The sequence below is a fragment of the Drosophila melanogaster genome, chromosome 3R (assembly GCF_000001215.4).
Source record: "Drosophila melanogaster chromosome 3R".
NCBI lineage: Eukaryota > Metazoa > Arthropoda > Insecta > Diptera > Drosophilidae > Drosophila > Drosophila melanogaster.
This window is the reverse complement of record NT_033777.3, coordinates 31,950,447-31,969,738: the sequence shown is the minus strand read 5'-3', so window position 1 is coordinate 31,969,738 and position 19,292 is coordinate 31,950,447. Positions and strand designations below refer to the sequence as shown.

At 38.8% G+C, this 19,292-nt stretch overlaps 1 protein-coding gene across 20 annotated transcripts in view, besides 4 other annotated features; it reads left to right on the top strand.

Moving 5' to 3' along the window:
• Positions 1–19,292, top strand: part of heph (hephaestus) — a 168,534-nt gene that overhangs the window by 45,782 nt on the left and 103,460 nt on the right. For all 20 annotated transcript variants that reach the window (NM_001104524.3, NM_001104522.3, NM_176603.3 and 17 more), the window contains one exon: positions 10,612–10,704. In NM_001104524.3, the coding sequence (NP_001097994.1) occupies positions 10,621–10,704 (84 nt within the window). In that variant the 5' untranslated portion in view covers positions 10,612–10,620. The remainder of the gene's footprint in view (positions 1–10,611; positions 10,705–19,292) is intronic.
• Positions 757–1,025: a mobile genetic element.
• Positions 1,992–2,058: a mobile genetic element.
• Positions 11,965–12,341: a mobile genetic element.
• Positions 15,790–15,847: a mobile genetic element.

The window sequence follows — 19,292 nt, the reverse complement described above, 5'->3', positions numbered from 1 at the left end:
TGGCCATTAAATAATTTATTAATTATCCCGGGGAGACGCCTGCAAAACGCGGACAACTTCCTTCCTATTTCCGTAAACCTTTTAAGTAATTAATAATGCGTTACGTAATCGATTTTCAAGCAAATTAAGATTTATTTGGCCGTCAACAAAGAAACTTACAAGAGCAACCGAAAACGGCTAATTTATTTTCCCCAGTTGCGCATTTCTATAGTGCACTTATCATTCCCCCATTTAGAATGGATCACTGAAGACAGAAGGAAAACCACAAACCCTATTGCTTATATTTGAACAGTTGATTAATCGACAAACGCATAATGTTTTGCTAATGTCTTTCCTGAGTCAAATGGCTTATGTGTGGAAATGGGGCTTTTGTTTCTCTTTTTGTGCGTAACCAATGCCCAATTAAGTCATTGCTCAAAGTGCCATCAATAGGCCTCATAATTGGAAATTAATTACCAACAAATTTGCCCCTAAGTTGTGTAGGTGACATTTCTTCCAATGGGAAAAAGGACCAAAAAAGTGTCTTCTTTTAGTCTTGGGGGGTATATCCGTCAACTCCAAAGTAAACAAAAATGTTAAAATAGGCATGCAGATTGTGGTGTCACCTACGCTGTGCAGGATTGTTTTAGAATGTTACAACGCTCACAATTTTTATTTTATTTTACTATTTTCCTCCCAAATTTTTATCGATATGGACAGCATAATTCGATAGTTCTCCCCTGCGCTAACGATTAGCGATAATCGTCAATATTCACTCAGTTTTGAAAAATGTTTTGATATATTTTCAAATTTGATTAGTCTCTAAAATTTCTATCTATTTGCCAAAAAACTTTTTACCACGCTTACTCTAACACCTAAAACTGCCACGACCACACTTTTGAACAATTTTTAAAGTTTCTCCTTTTATTCACTAATATCTCGATATCCCAGAAAAATAAATCAAATTTCGCGTTCGCATTTCCACTAGCTAAGTAACGGGTATCTGATAGTCGGGGAAGTCGGCTATAGCATTCTCTTGTTTTTAATTAATATTGGTTTTGGCCAATTGGTCTCCCAGCCCTCGCAATAATAGATATTTTCTGCCAGCTCCTCCGGCAATCTCATTTTCATTTGCAGTGTCTTGTGTGTGCTCTACCGGCTCACTTTCTATCGCGCTTATTTTTCATTTGCTCTTTTTTTCTGTCTTACTCAATTATGAAAAGAAATTATTAAGTGCGGGCCTCGCTAAATTAGCGCGCAATTGACTGTGGTCAGGGGGATTTTTGGTCGAGGAAGTGGTGGTTGGCAGGCCACCTTTTCCTAACTAAGACAAGTGTGCAATGTCTTCGGTTTTCTCGACAGAAGAGGCTCTTGCCTGTTGCTTCAAAATGTTCGCCACATTTCTAGGCAGACGTCCCATGTACGTACTATGGTGAGGAAGGAGATTATAAATGGCCCATATTTTGTGCATTTCATTTGCCAGCCAGAATGTAGTATCTCCCTAGTACGGTTGCTTACAGCTCTCCATTGTCCCATGTAAGGGAAGATGTGTGTATGTACTGGCTGACTGACGGTTCATGATGACAATTCAGAAGGAAGCATGATACAACTATCAGGCACTTTTATTCAACAGGTGGCATTGCTCAAAGCTATTTTGTTGGTAATACGGGGAATGATTGCTGAGAACTTATATGCATGTTGCTTGGAGTTATGCCAAATGCTGTGGGTGCTACTCTTGGTGGCACGGAAGCAAGTCATCACTTTGGGTTATCAGAGCGAGCCAAGATAGATGTTTAATTGACCGCAAATAGAAACTGTAAATTATGCCAACGAAAGATTTTACTTCCCTAACTGCTATCGTTGCAAATAGGAAATTTAGGATAATGATGTTCAAGATCCAGCTGAAGCTAAAAGCGAAAAAATTCATATGGTATGATAAATGCCTTGGCAGGTCTTATTAGTCACAGAAACGGTGTGTTGAATTGCAATTGACATCGCCTATACAACTAAACAAGAGAGAACGCTATAGTCGATACTTTCTCTACTATTAGATACCCGTTACTCAGCTATTAGGAGTGCTATAAAAATAGGGAAGTTAATTATTGAGCATGCTTAAGTTGACGCCACATATTTTTGAACAATGAATTTCAAAATTTAAGTGATCCAAGTTCTAGAATAGTTGATTATTTGTGAGTTGATATGAATCGATACTACAAAGACGCTTGTTTTTCAGAATCTAAATAGTATAGCTCCACCACCATAACTCAAAAGTACCGCGCATATATTTTTGACAACAGCGTAGAAAATATATATAAAAGCCAAGCAGCTTCCTGGATCGCGATCGCTTAGAAAATGAGTTTCGCACAGAAATGGCAGACAAAGCTTTCTAGAAATAACAATATGCATGAGAGAACCCCTTTGGCTAAATATTTATACATGAGTTCGAGAGAAGTGTAAGCAAAAATACATATTTGATCTCTTCCTATTACTTGGAAAACCACTGAAATAGCTAGCGTGTGCTTTTATTGTTCGGGTTTTGATGTACCCGCCAGCCATTTAAGTCAAATGGGATAATTTTTTGCATATTTTACATACTCTTTTTTCTGCACACAGTGATTTTTATATTTCCATTCTTATATCCTTTTTCTTTTGTTGTTTTTGCTTAGTATGTGAATCCATGTGCGTTAGCAATACCTGCTGAATTAACTATCATGGGCCCTTGAATGTTTATTTTACAACGAGATCTATATTGTTTCTCGTGGAAAACAACCTAGTAAAGCAGTCAGTCAAGCATATCAAAATTTAAAAGCAGTCTTGTAATCAACAAAGTGACACGGATACGCACTAAGTGCCTTTAATTGCTGCCTATCACTGGCTTGTGACTCACTGGATCAGTGATCTCTATTTAAACCCCTTTCTCAATAACTATTTCCTCTGCAATTCAATTATGGCAAATTTATGTGGGCGGGCAGAGTGGGTGGCGTGTTAATTACGCTATGCGTCATATGCAGGCACACAGCCCGCTGACAGAACAATGTTAGAGCCTTCACCTGGGCACAATTCGGCCCGTTTCTTTCCTGTGAATCGCTAATAAAATCAACTTTTTCGCTTGGCTTCGCGTTTTTCTCCGTCATGTGTGTGTAAGAGCTTTTCACATTGTTTGGCGTTTTATGAGCATGAAATTAAATTAATTAAAACTACACGTCGTCTCCGCAGGAGCTATGTCAAACTTCGGCGTATATACACTTTCGAGCTTCGAAAAGGATGTCTGCACTGGCCTTATTCGCTCTTCTGATTTATCCTTATTCTGCGGGTGAGGATAGGATTTGATGGCCAACCAACAGCAGCCTTGAAGTGACCCTCACGTTCATTCACCTGAGTAATATAACGGCTAATCCGTTATATCATAAAAACATTGTAAAAACTTAAATTATAGGATATTCGTTCGCATATTTCAGTGTAATTTTAGTCCGATTCTACTCATATTTTTTATTCAGTCGGACAAGTGAAAACCCAGCGAACGGCAAATGAACCGGATTAAGTTTTAGCTCCACAAAAACGAAAACGTAGAACGATATAAATGCAAAGCCAGCCAACTAATTGCTGATATCTGTGCTTCAGCTACTGTGGGTGCAAGGACCAAGCTAGATGGATTCACACATATTCTACTTTTGTGCATATATGTATGCGGCTGTCAAAGGTCTAGCTCCTAAAACTCAGGCCATTCAACACGTCGCCAACGGCTTAACTTGTTGCACCAAAAGCAACGGCGATGAGTGTACCTTCAGATGACCTGTCAGGCAGATTATACCTTCTGGGCACTTTAAAAGGTTTCTGCCAAAAGGGCAGAATCATAAATAATGTAGAATGTGGAAATGCAGCACGTTAAACACGTTTTCTGTCAATTTAATTTGTAATTAGTCACGGCGGTCGTTAAAGGCTCCTCCTGAGAGACCAGAGAGGCCAGTTTGCTGACTGCTTCTTGACCTTAATTGAAATTGGCAGCTGCTAACCCGCAACCCGAAAGCCAGCTACTTGCACGTGATTTCGTTGCTAATTATTGTGTGAGGCTTCGGGGAGCATGACCGAAGTGTCATCATCCATCTCCTCCAGCCACGCCGCTCAGGTGCTTGCCAGTCTACGTGCCACAAAATTCACTTAGAGCTGTCTCCCTGCATTCAGTCGCATCTATTAATAGTCGAATGCTAATCAGGCATTAACAATGCTTCGTTTTTAAGTCTTCATTGTATTGGTAGTGGTTTTAATCGTCTAGGTCCTTTTCATATATATAACATCGATGCCTTTATTTATTTACTACAATTGCAGTGAACAAGTGCCTTCATATAGTGAAGGTGTCTTCAATATATTGTAGCTTGCTAAAGTCGAACTCGGTTTTTTCAAGAATGCTCGGACGGCCTTTTATTTAGAATTTGAGCTATGAGTATAACAGCAAAGGCTATCAAATATCCGTAACTCAGCTAAAATGGTGTGTGAGAAAGATGGGGATAGGCAACCGACTGATTTCCACGGTCCTAACTTGTATGTATACATGAGCATACACACATATGTAGCTATTGATAAGCATATCAAGATCACTTTTAAACATCATCATGCATGTGGGCGCCAGACAAATTAACGTCAAGATCTAGAATAGGAATGACAAACTCGCACGGAATAAAATGTTATATGTACATTAGAGATTTGGATAAAACGCCACTAAAATTCTCTGGAAATTAAACGATCAAATTGCCCCCACGAAAACGTCATAATAGTGTGCGAGACAATAACATACATATGTATATAATATGTAAGTGTGTATTGCTTCTGCTTGCCGGCCGGCAGCCGCGTAAAAGTTGCTCAACAAGATTTTCCACTTCAACTTAGTAATGAGCTCATCACCTGTAAGCGCTCGATCAGCTGTGCCGTAATAACACGGCTGCCTGGAATCTCTGCTACTGGGGGTTAGGAGAAGCGGCAGATAGAGCTCATTTTGAAGTCATTAATTTGACGATGCTAAATGAGAATTTATGTGTCTACTGCAGCGGCTCAGACTGGCAATTTCTCATGCACAAACATTTTTCAATGCTTGACAGAAAAACCAAAAAGAGTCACTTTGGGCCCCCGAACCTTGTTCACGCTGTCCAGATGTCATTAACACTCGTTGGCTCGGCTTGACCAAAAATGTACACAACAAAATAACCGCAAACAAACAAAAAAGAAATACTAAACATGACAACTAAAACCGGAAGAGGCAGAGGTCTTATTTATAGCCAATTCTCGCAATTAAAAAGATCAAAAATATATAATATGTATGTATAAATATGTACATACATTTAATTATTTTAAGGGTATGTACATACATAAACTTAAATTCGCCAATTTTTATAAATGTATTTTGGTTTAACATCTGCTGCTTAGTCGCGGTTCAAGGCTGGAGCCCAACTGAATAGTGTGCGTAGGAAGAGCATACTAATTTCATTAAAATGTTTTGTTTGTCTCGAATTTTGGCACTCAATTCTACAGACTAATTCAGTTTGGAGGACTCTGTCGTGTTTTCGTATGGTTTTCGTTTCCACTGCTAGAAATGGATTGCTTTTGTTTTTCTAAAATTATTGTGGAGTATATTAGACGTGAGATATTTGTAATGGAAAAATTATTAATTCTAATTTAACTTTATTGTAGTGAACTTAACTTAAAAAAGATTGTCTCTCTAATAAAGTAGAGTAAAAGAATGATATAACATAGTAAGGATTACTTAAGCTTTCCTTAAAAGCGATTGAAGCGGATGCCCCAATATCGTCAGTTGTTTTCATTCAATTTGCGAAAAATGTTTGTCTGCAGTTGGTCGCTGGCCAAGATGAATGTGGAAACGGTGTGTAGGTGCAGTATTTGGGACTTCATATGTGCACTTGGTCTATAGAGCACCATAGATAAAAATGATTGAAAGGTGGAATACAATGGAACGAGGCAAAAAGCGTAACAATGCCGGGGGGATTAATTTAACCATTTTCCAAGATATGTAACTCTCAGTCTTAACCAAAAAGAAGAATAAATCCGAACAAAATGCTATTACAACACCTCATCGCTGTCGATTGCAATTGCAGTTTCGATTTCTAATGCAAAGCCTCACATACTACCATGGAGTGTGGCCCAACTGGAATTTAGTTCCTTGTGAGTCACCTGTGATTGCATGGACAAAACCTAAATCCAGTGTGCGTAGAAATTTTTAATTTCACATACTGCGCTTCCGTCTGTGTCACCCAAGGAGTGCTAAATGATGGCTGATGCTTCTGGCCAGCCTTGGGTGCCCGGCTCAGATTTCACATGCAACATTTTGAATGCAACGTGCCTAGGCACTGAGATAAATAAATGGTAATAGCCTTTTTCAAATAAAACAACCTCAAACCGTGCAACTGCAAAATATGATAATGAATTTAGCAAAACATTCCAATTGATTTTGATGCACCATTTTCAAAATTTATATCATGTAAGGGTTGTATTGAGAATTTTACCTGAGCTGTATCACCAATCGCGATATCGCGATTTATCGCTGAGTGCAGCAACCCGCTCTGAGCCGCCTTGCCAGTCGGTAGAGTCTTTCCCAAAGCCTGGCAAAAGTAGCGGCATTACAGCCATTTCACACACTGCCTTGCCTACCTCCGTAGTTCCTCCCCCGCCTCTTCCTCTGAGTCAGCCAAATAAAAGCTGCGCAGGGTTTAGTGTGAGTGGTAGATCAGATCAGAATGCAAAAAGGCGAAATCCGTCGACGATGTCCTGATGTAAAGCAAACAAAGGACGATGAGACGTAGAATGCCTGAGAGCTGAGAGAGAGGAAGAGGCTGGGAAGGGGACAGACCGAGACTGGATTTTCTCCTCGCTAGCTTTGCCTATTTCTTGCTTGTTGGTGCTTTCAGCACTAATGCAATTTGATGCGGCACAAAACCGCACACATGCACTTCTCAGAAACGCTCACATATGTGTGGGACAACAAAAGCCACTGCGAAGGCGCCAACACTAACAACAAATCCTTAACAGAATAGGATTTTCAACACATTTGCTTGTGCATTCCATAGTTTTGGCGTAGCACGGATCGGATCCTGGGTCCTGGGTCTGCCTACACGAATTGTCACCCCAACTGCCCCTTTTCTGAGCGGCAGATCAAAAATGTACATCTGAATAAAGCAACGAGCATTTCGCATATGTTTTGAGCCATCTTTAAGACAGTACTGCCAACGATCTGGCTTTAGCAAACGGCAGGTACCAAAATAAATTTAATTAACTTAATAATATTTGTCCCCTAGGTTCAACATGATTCTGAGTGCTGGTCCTGCGAGTAACACTATCACCGTCGCTTCGCGTTCCTTACCAGCCCATTTTAAGTGAGCTATTTTTATGCAAATGCCCAAATCTTCTTCTTCGGTCTTCTATTTTTTTTTTTTTGCCTTTTTGTGCTGCAACAAGTTCGTTTCGTTATAGCTTGCAACTTCTTGGCGCGTTTTCCTAGTACATTAAGCCAACACCAAGTCTTGTGCGTGAAATATGGGCGTCATTCATTGCATAAAGTGCAAGCTCAATACGAGAAGAAATCCCTGGTCACAGGCTGGACTCCTCGTCCATTCTTTTCTTTTCCGCCAGCTCACTTTATTTACTTTCACTTGTCATGCTAAATCTGCACAATTTCTTGGCTGGATTTCGTTATTGTTGCCAGCCATCCGCTGTGGTTGCGACTGTGCCAGCTTTGTGGCTGTGATTGTGGCTGCGGCTGGTGCTGTGGGTGGCTGAGAAGGTGGTGGCCCTTTTTAGTGTCACAAATCTTAGTGATTTGGGTTTTAATGTTAAATTTTCAGACCCTGCCATGCTTTTGTTTTCGTATTTTTAAAGAATTTTAATTTGAATTGAACTTATGTATAAGCAATACATTTTGGAAGTTTGGAAACCTACCATGGTAGAATGGTTTAAGCAAACAGTTGACTTCTGGTAATTGTCATACCTTTAAAGGCTCTATTGATTATGCAAATTGATTGGAAGTAATTGTACGTACCACGTTCAATGCTCTGGTGTGAGAACATGCGAGTCAGCTGAATAACGCCACCTGTTCATTTAGCATCCATCTTTGTATTTGCGCAATATACAATATCAATGCCAGGGGCGTGGCGGTCTCCTCCCGTTTTATTAAACTTGCGCTTGAAAATACAAAAAATTTTTTTTTTCTTGGAAATCTAAATGACCATTGTAATAAACAGAATCAGGCAACCTGATGTAAGGATATAAGAAATTTTCAAAAGTGAATAGATTTTTATGATGTATTTTGGTATCTTGGCTTTTTTCCAGTGGATGGTTATTGAACATCTGGTCGCTTAGTTTGCTGTGCATGGGCACAGCTGTTGCAGTTATTGCCGTCGTTGCAGTCATAGCTTCAGCTGCTGTTGTTGCTTGCAGCTGTGGATGAGCCGCGCATGCTCAGGGAAGTGGAAAGCTTGACGAGGAGACGACTGGCCATGAACTTGTTGCCTGTTGCAACTGTGACAGTTGCGATTTGCTGTTGTCGTTGCAATCCATGCTGGTCACTTTGCTCCCACTGTTCGGCCTTCAACTCCGCTCAGCTGAACTTAGGCGAATGATGTATGACTGCCGTTGCTGCAACTGCTCATTAATCATTGTTTTCGTGGGTGACTGGGCAGCAGACTCATCTTCCCTCTAATTGTTCATGCAGCATCGAAAGCAACCGCCCCGCTACATCGTTTCGCTTTCATTGGTGCCACATTACATTTATTATCCTTCTCCAATGCCATGGTTGCCCACAAAACTGAACAAATTTACGCGTAGGAGGGGAAGGCGCAGCACTTGGCAGAGCCAGTAGAATCACCATATACATGGATCAAAGTGATTCAAAATGTCCATCTGAGAGTGCTTCCCCTCATCTGCCAGTCTCAGCTCTTGATTCCTCGGTCTTCGGGGCCATTCGTTCTCTTATCGACTGCCGTTGTTGTGTCGCGTGTCAACATAAAAACCCGTCTACAATGTTGAAAAGTCAGTCAGCCAACGTCAATTTCCGTTTGTTGTCGTCATTAAAATGTTAGACTAGCCACGCACCGTTGACGTTTCGCACTACTTTTGATAATGACGGCTGCAACTGCACCTATTGGGTAAACCGAATTGCGGGACAAGAAATATGTAAGGCGGAAAATCTCTTAATTAGTTCGTCGAGTTGGCCATGTAAATTTCACTTTTGTAGCACTTAGAGCAATTTACTGTATAATGCGTAAACAAACTGACAGGCGGCTGACAATAAAGGCTTTAAAAGCCAGGAATAGGGCCACAGGTGGGACAAGGAAAAGTGAGACATAAATAGTTTTGCTATGCTGCGTTTTTTTCGGTAATCGATGCCGCTGACAAGTCTTAGACTGTTGACAAGGCAAAAGACGCATGGGATAATTGTCTGGACCTCCCAAGATGCGTCGACAAAGGGGTGCCACTTTACAGACAAGTGAAATGAAATACTTCATTTGTTTGCCCAACAGTTTTTAAGAGTTCGGAGCAGAGAATTACTGATCTTGTAGTCATGGATTTCTGGCCAGATGCATAAATACGCCTTAAAAGAAAAGCAGGAAATGGAGATATTGTCGGACTAGTGCGCTTGCAACAATTTTTACAACTTTCGCTGTCCTCTCTTTTTACCAAAATACATTTGTTCCAATACTCCGAAGCTAAAGTTTTGACAATATGTGCCACTTTGTCATGCTATTTTAATTTTTACTGTTTTCCTTTACACTGAAAGAAACTGAGCCTATTTTCGTCTTCAAATCACATAGTCCGTCCCCTCAGCAAATGTATGAGTAATAGATAAGAGCAATAGCAAGAATTTTTTCCTGTGTATGGTTGTCTCATTCCATTTACTCCCAAATTCGTACTGAGTAGTTCGCAGCGCTTTTCATTTCGCTGCCTTTTTCTTTCAAAAAGTTTTTATTGGTTGAGTGCAGGTCGTAGAAAGGGGGAATCGGGAGACTACGCTATGATTTATTTGGCGCCCGAAACGAAAAACCAAAAAGAAATGCAGGGCAACGAAATGAAGCCATCAAAAACGGTTGACATCGTTACGCAAAAGCGGAAATGACAATGATGATGGGCGCCAAATGAAACGATGGTCATGCCTCCTTACGCCCCTCGTCCTGTTTTCGAATGTAATTCAATGCGGTCTTTTTGTATGTGTGTGCCTGTGTGAGTAAAGGACCAAGAATGTGCAGTGGGTAATTCTCGTGCTGGATGCCATGAAAACGCGTGAAATTGAAAAGGGCGAAAAATTGCAATGCCAACGGAAAAATGGGTGGGGGTGTTGTTTCAAAGTGCCTGAAGGAAAGCTGCAACAGCTTTTTTATCGATTCACTTGATTTGCAGCGATCCTCATGGTCATTGTTTTTACTACCGAAAGTAAGTCTAACCAAAGACACTAGAATACTTATTCTTTGGTCTAAGTGTAAGTCTACATTTGTATGCAGTTAGAACTTGGAATTAACCGGGTTCTCTGAATATACAAGCTTCTTTTAGATAATTTTAATCATTTTATGTACTTTATTTTCTTAACCTTCAATACGTGTCCGACTAACATGTGTATATTTCTATTTACATTCACAGGTAGCGACCATGATGTCCTGCCCCATTCCCATGCCAATGCCAATTTCTTCATTACACAAATCAGAATTTGAACCGGTTAATATTGGAGTTAAGGTAAGTTTATCCAATCTCACATTACATTAAACATGCCGGCAATATTCTCTCGTCCGCACTTCCTGCTTTCCTTTCCATTTCCTTTGCCTTCCGGGGACCTCTATTTAAACATTTGTATGCTTTCCATTAATAAATAGTAAATTAAGCGTATAAATGCGAAAATCATGCAAATCTGCTGGAACTCTCTTGCAGAAAGTCAACAAGTGGGGCAAAATACTAAAATGTAAATGTAGCCGACGAAGTGGAGCACACATACTCGGCGAACCCACACATGTCAAAGAGACAAGTCTATTGTTGACATTATTGCAAAACACACACGCTGTATAGACCCAGAACAGATATTTACGTGAAATAATGTGCGGCACTAAATCAAACTGTTGTTGCCCAAGATGGCCGTCAGCCAGCTCCCTTCCGCCCCCATTTGACTGTGCTTTAATACGAAGTGATCACATTTTAATGATACCGAAATGCACTTCACATTGTTTGTTTCTGCTGAAGAATAATGATGTCAAGCAGATTTAGATGCGAGAATAAGGAGAAAGAGTTTTAAACATTCCCACGAATTGCGTCACGTTTGATAAATGCTGTTGAACATTTTTCTTGATATTGTTTGGGTGTCCTTCCTGTGCTCTTCTGCTTTTTATTTACTTTTTTGTCTCGCTTAAATGCTACACATAAATCTATTTTTGAATGAAAGCCACTCGCAGGATGCGTGTCGTATGCCCAAAATTTCTTCGTCCCAGGAGGGATATTTTTGTACGTTGGTTTGTTTGGGGTTTGTTATCAGAAGAGAACGCTGTGCTTATTGTTTGCATAATGGCCGCTCGTTAGCGGGGGGCACCCCTCTGATTGTATGAGAGTTGCTTGCAAGGGGGGTAGTAAACAGACTAAAAAAATGTGCTTTACCAATAAAAATGAGGTTTTAATTTCTGTTTCAATACCACTCAGCTGATCTTTTTTTTTATATTACCGTTACCGTTGTCTTTCAAACCCCTGCACCCTTTATAAAAAATTTAATTTTATCTCCCTGAGACAAATTAACAAAGTTGGTCACTTCGGAGGATTAAAGTTCTTTGTGTGCATTTTTTTCTGTATGCGATTTCTTTCTAATTGGGAGAAAATTTATTATATAAACCGAAAATAAATTTTTTACAAATTTCGACTGCGAACGCAGGAAAGCATGTAACACTATGAAAATCGGACCCCATAGCTGGATTCCAACATCCTATCCGACTGAATGACAATTAAAAAAAAAAAAACAAGAGAGAATGCTATAGTCGACCTCTCACACTATCAGATACCCGTTACTCAGTTAGTGGAAATGCGAACGCGAAATCGGGATATCGAGACTGGGGATCGGGACTGGGATATCGATAAATAGAGTGAGCGTGGCAACTCGATAGAAATTTAAGGATAAAATATAATATAGAAATTTAAGGACTAAATAAAATATAATATATAAATTCAAACATGGGCTGCGTCTGTCTCTACGTTCTAGCTTTTATAGTTCCTGAGATACCGACGTTTATACGGACAGACAGACGGACACGGTCAGATTGACTCGGCTATTGATCCTGATCAAGGCTATATAAACTTTATAAGGTCTGCCTGATACATGCCTTGTAATGAATCTAGTATACTCTATTACTCTACGATTAACCTAGTGTCCCTTTTAATTTATACATTATCCATCAGCATCAGTTCAAAGGCTAACGAGCAGCCAATAAATCGCGATTTTTATAAACACTGAAAAAGAAAAAACCCCGCTGGGGCTTAACCGCTGACAGACATCCACAATTATGAGCTGAACCTATACCCTCCCGGCTCAGTGCGGCAATATCCTGATCTGCCGACGCGACTAATTAGGGCCAAATCGCAACACGCAAAGTAGTCCACTGATAACCAGTCCATAAAACGGCAACAAAAACTGTTGGGACGAAACATTTTTTTTAATAAAACGGTGGACGGTAAAAAAATCGACTGAAATTAAACGAGCTGCCAGGTCCCGCTGACTGCTGCTGTTAAACCCAATTTCCTGCCCCAAGGTGCCGGCGGTAGAACTTCCACTTGACCGCGCAGCATAAATCATGCGGGGCGGTGGATCCAAAGGGACTGTTTGGGTGGGTTAGGCTGGGGCATCTTCATTGGTCATAAAAAGGGCGTTAAAAATTGCCATGTAAAGGTGGGGCCGGAAATATAATATTTAATAACAAAGAAATACAGAAGACAATGAAAAAGTCTGGTTTTTATGGGGTTCATATTGAGGGGTGATCTGTAGAACGCTGGTCTGGTGAAATTAAAAGCTAGCCAAAAAATATTTTAAACAAATGTTTTCACAACTAGTTTAGTTTCGGATTACGAAATTCCGTCATCCGCTTGTCCAGCCCACTCAGGTGTGCTCAGATATTCCCTTTGCAAAGTGGGAGGCAGATGATGATGCCAGCACCCTATACATTTCACTTTTACCCACTGAGAGAACCGAATTGTTTGCACTGGATTTATAGTATAAACAAGTAACATAACATAAGCATTTCCTTCTGTTATGCTTAAATCAAAATACCAAATACTTTCTTGAAAGTATTGTATAAGGATCGCAGCACATGTTGTCTAATAATTTTATTGTGGTGGTTTTCAGGTTTACTTTTTTTTCAAGTGCTTTTGTAAGTTCTCTCTTTTCTCCCTTGGTTCATCTTCGTCTGAGGATACTGGTATTTGTTTTTCTTATGCTGCTTATTATTAATTTAAGACGTGCTTTATTTCTCGACGAGGACGCATTGTTTGTTCGGTAATGTTCGCCTACCTGAGAATCCAGCTGTACATTGCACCTCACTTTTATTTTCGGGCGTTCTCTGCTTAACCCATCACGGGTAAATGTTGTTTTATTTTTTATTTCCACTCAAATTGTTTTATTTGCAACATACATACTGAGACACAAGGAGGACCTCAGACGCTTGGCTTTATTACGGCGATTTTTCTTGAGCGCATTCGTGAGTTGTCTGCCCTCCGGTTCTTCTTTCCATTTTGTGTGCACACTTTTGTAATTTTTATGATTTTATTTGGCTCCCTTGCCTTAACTTTTTACATGCGTTTTCTTTATTATTGTAATTCATAAAAAACAGAAAAAAAAACTCATGAAAGAGCAGCCTGTAGTTTCTGCTTCCCCATTTTCTAATGGCACTTAATATTTGCCTTTCTGCGATGCGTAAGAATCAAGAACAACAAAAGGTAAACCATCTTTTCAAGAAATTATAAGGCTATGCTTGAATATTCGGTTCGTTCGGGGTTGGAGTAATCCGAAATCCATGACCGAAGCAAAATTTAAGGCGAACTCGACAGTTTATTACCCTGTTTATTTTTGCGGTTATCTATAATAACGTAAATACAGCATATAAATTGTATTACTTTTTTATTTATATAAATATATTATATTTTATATTATATTATATTATATTATATTATATTATATTATATTATATTATATTATATTATATTATAATATTATATTATAATATTATTATATTATATTATATTATATTATATTATATTATATTATATTATATTATATTATATTATATTATATTATATTATATTATATTATATTATATTATATTATATTATATTATATTATATTATATTATATTATATTATATTATATTATATTATATTATATTATATTATATTATATTATATTATATTATATTATATTATATTATATTATATTATATTTTATTTTATATTATATTTTATATTATATTTTATATTATATTTTATATTATATTTTATTTTATATTTTATATTATATTTTATTTTATATTTTATTTTATATTTTATTTTATATTTTATTTTATATTTTATTTTATATTATATTTTATATTATATTTTATATTATATTTTGTATTATATTTTGTATTATATTTTGTATTATATTTTGTATTATATTTTGTATTATATTTTGTATTATATTTTGTATTATATTATATATATATATATATATATATATATATATATATATATATATATATATATATATATATATATATATATATATATATATATACCCTAACACCATAATCCACCAAGGACATCCATATATATATACCCTAACACCATAATCCACCAAGGACATCGTCCTTTGTTGTCCCTTACTGATGGTTTGATTCTTTACTCAGTTGCTCGTTTTGTTTTTTGGTTCCTTTATAAGCGTTAAGGATTATAGCTATTCAGAGGAATTCCGAGCACACAGGAGTAGAGTGGAAGTGCGGCCAATTTACCGGATCTTGAGAACCCTGGCACATTAGACATGCACGCATGACCATCTTTTAAAATCAAAATTGCGTCGGGCCATTAGACCCGGCGTAACAACAAAGGCTAACAGCGAAGACTAATTATTCCCTCGTTTACGGACCCAGTGAGAATAGGGCATTATTATTTATATTACTTTGTGAAGCGCGCTTTTGTGCGTGTCCAAACTATTTCGGCACCAAACTTGTTAGGAAAGGGTGGGGGGAGTGAGCTTTACAAAACGGGTATAACCTTTAATAAGTGCCATGTCGTTTGCGGGATTGGTAAACTTGGTAGAAAACGAACGCAAGACAAGCTGTTTTTTTTTGGATGACTGAAAAGCAAAGGCGAAATGTATTAGAAATTTTGCATCTGATGAAAATAATAATAGATTATGATAGATAATAGATAATTTTTAATGTTAAAATGTTTGATTCATAGCTTTCGATATTAAATTAAAACTGGTTGGCGCGGAAAAAGGTTTATTCACACAAATGTTTTTAGTGTACCTTTTTGCTTTGCGTAGCTCATGGGTCTGACAACTGAAAAGGGATAAACATTAATATCCATTAGTGCGTTAGCAAACACACTATCGGGATTTCCAATGGTCGCGGCTACTTTTGCCCTTACTGTAGTGCGGTGTCTTAGAACACGACTTTTGTTTTTGTGTGATTTCATGACCTTCTCAATTGTGAGTTACTATCTAAGACAATTTTTAATTAAAATTTATAAATGGTTTTTTACTATTCATACTACTTGAATACTTTTATACGTTCAGTTGGAAATTTGGAGCGTAGTGAGGGTCGCCCCACCGTCCGAGGGGCGCACGCGTGTATCGTACAGCTTGATTTACGAGAAGATAACCCCGATAATATAGACTCGTCTGATTAAGAATTTATATATACTTTGTAGTAGGGCCTACATTTCATTTCAAGGAAGATTAAATTACATTAAACCAAGGTGGGGCATTTTATAATTAAATCTTAAACTGTTCTAAAAAAATTCCCATTGGCCGATTGAAACTTGAAAACCCTTCTATACAAACAAGCCAATTACTGTGTCCCGCGCCGGCGGGGGAGCATAGTGAAAGCAGGTCTTACCGGGCACAGGTGCGACAGAGGAAAGCGGCTTTAACCCTTAACACAGCCCCCGTGGTAACGACGGTACACATCCTTGGCAACATTTTCCTGTTTACTTTGGCTTTACAGTTCAATATTTATTTTCGCGATTTTCACGCCGTGTGCGAAGATTGCTTCCCTGCTGAATCAAGGCAGACCGAAATTCCTTCGATGCTGTCGAATGTGGACACAACAAACACAAACGGACACATGCATTAGATGAGCTTAAGTGTCGTCGGTACCGTTGCCAGGTCTCCAGATCCTTTGTTGTCCTTGTCTGCAGGTGTGCCCGCCGCAGGAGCATTGGAAACTTGCTGGCCAAAAACTGGAAAGACAAGCACACCGACTGAGACTGAAACACAAACAACGGAAAGGGGCGCCAAAGTTTCGGCAAGCAAAGTGTTGAGGCAGAGCAAACACACTGTCTGTCTGACTGACCAAATAAGCATTATGAAATTTGCAAAAAAAAACTTTCCTTTTGAAAGCGAAACTTTTCAGTCGTGGAGGATATTTTTTGTGTGTGGGCACCAAAACCTTTAGACAAAAAGTCCAGGCTGCGATTTATTGGCATAAATTATAAATTTAAACATTATAAATTTGTAATAAAACCCGAAATCGACCGCAAGGATGTCATCCGTAACACAATCATCAGGGAAAAAGTGCGGCTACGCGGTTTCTTACCAAAAACCCCTTTTGCAATCCCTGGCTGGCTTCTGTTGTAGCTCATTTGACATTATTATGTGAACTTTTTATGGCTTCCAGGGCTCAACGCGACCTTCGGGCTTTGAGTATGTAGAGTTCTAGGCGCAGACACATCAATAAATTTACTTGCCTTGCCAGACCTTACTGTGGAGTGAGCTCTTCCGGTCCTGGGTAATTATTATTCTGGTTTATGATTTGGTTTTGGCGGCGTCTTCAGAATTCTCTTTATTACACATCTTAGGTGCCCTGTGGTGGTATAAAATTTTTACTCGACTTACGTGCACATATTTCCCTGTAAACTTTTGGGCGTCAGAGAAGTTGGTTCAAGAGTATTATAATGTTTATGGCGAGTGGAATAGTCAATGCGTTTCTCATGTCTGGCAGGGTAGATTATGCTGCAAATCCTTTGTGTTTATGACCATTCCTCACCGCTGATTGGGCTCTTCAAGTCAAAGCCACAACGTTGGTTAGAAAGCTGAGTATGAATAAATAAAATAACATAAAGCAATTTTGGATACATTGATAATATAAAAATGTAGTTGATAATATAAATAGGTGTTACGAAGGCTGCTGTTTAGTTTCTCGAGTATTTTTTGACCCTTCCTTATCTTCTCATAATCCGGCGTTGTCAGATTCGTAATACCACACGTAAAATCCAAAATCATAAAAAGAACGCAAACACAGCAGCAACAACCACGACCAGGATTGGCTTTCACATAGAAAGCAAACTCAAATATTGACATTGGAAATGCGATTGCTTCCGCTGGAGATTTACCCATATCTGCGTGGGCTTTCCAAATGCCGTAAATATGTGCACTTAAGGATCTGTTTTGCTTGGCCTTTTTACCTTTACGACGCCAATATAAATTTGTATTTACATTGCAATAATAAAAGAGGACCGAACTCGTGGGTATTCAATACCGCACCACTTGCAGCAGCCGCTGGAACGATTTCTGAATTATGGCACTAAAAGTGCACTCAAAGAAGCAGGAGAAACCTCCGCTCCTCCACCCGGCAATATGGCGACGTTTTTTAATTCCGCAGATAACAAAGCACTTGTGGCCAAAGCCGTCTCCGTCGCAGCCGACGAAAGCAAATAGCAAATGGGGCAATAAGCTGGGCTTTTCAGCAAGCGTTTGGTCGGGTGGTAGCAGGAGCTGCATCCCAGGCAGATAAAAATCAAAACTTAAGCGCTCTGGGTCGATGCAGCGAGTGCAGTGCCCAAGCCGCGGCAGCATCAGGCAAAGCTGCAACATGCTCTGCGATAACAATTTCTAATAAAACCTCATGACAGCTCAAACACTTGGCGCACAGGCAGGCTACACACAAAAAAATGGAACATTATATTTAGTATAGGTAATATACATTTGAAATTATTTCATCATTTGCCACCTAATGCACCAAATTGTTTCAATAGCATAGAAAAGTTAACAAAGCTCAAATTGTTTCGGGATTGTTATTTTTGCATTCCATTGCAGTGCAGGATCTGCGGGACCCAATGAAAGGATTATTGCAGAAATGGTTGCGCTTTGGCCATAAAGTTATATAATCCTTGGTTATAGAAACCAAGCTAGAGCTCAATATTCTTGGAAATTGATATACAACCACACACGTCCTATTCCAAATGTAGCGCAACAATTATATAATTGCCTAATTACTCAAAACGCCCTTCAAAGTTTGGAGTCGAAAACTTTAGAAAAGAAAAATTTATTGCATGCAACCAATTCCCATGTAGAGGTTTTAGACTGAGGATGGCGTGAAATACTTGAATACATAAACTTAAAAAGCAAACGAAAAGATGCTTCCATCTCCTTCTTTGGTTGCAGATCTTCACCGTATTGTGCATTGTATGTAAACTTTTTGAATAGCGGGAAATGAGTGAGAGTAAATTTGTTTTTGTTCCTTTTTTGCAACCAGTTTTCTCGCCTATTTTCCGGCTTCTAAAGGGGTTCTTCTTTTGTTGCCAAGCTCGCGCAATTTGTTATAAGTGGCTACCACCACCCTTTCTCGTGCAAAACCACCAAAACCACCCTGCAACTCTTTAAGACCCAACCCAACCGTAGCGTGTAAAAAAACGTAGAAACGGCATGAAGTATGCAAAACATTTGCATTTAGCATTCAACAAGACAAACAAAAAATGAAGTGCGAAGCATCGAAGCCGCGGCAAATTTTCCAACCAACTGGCAACCGAAAAAATGGGAGACAGATGAAAAAGGATGCTTAAAAGTCGAAAAAAGGGTTGCTTTGGGTTCTTTTCGTGCGTTGGCTTTTGTGCTGACAAATTCAGGCGTGATAAGTTTTATGTGCGCTTAGTTGACTGTTTTTAAATAGACCCACGGAAGGATCAAAAAAGAGTGGGCTGGGAACGGCCGAAAGCATCGACGAGTTTTTAGGCCAAAGTTAAATAATTGATGTTGACAATCAACAACGCAAATAAAGCAGAAGTAGAAGGCGTGTTAGGGCGCGAAGTTATATAAATGAATAAAC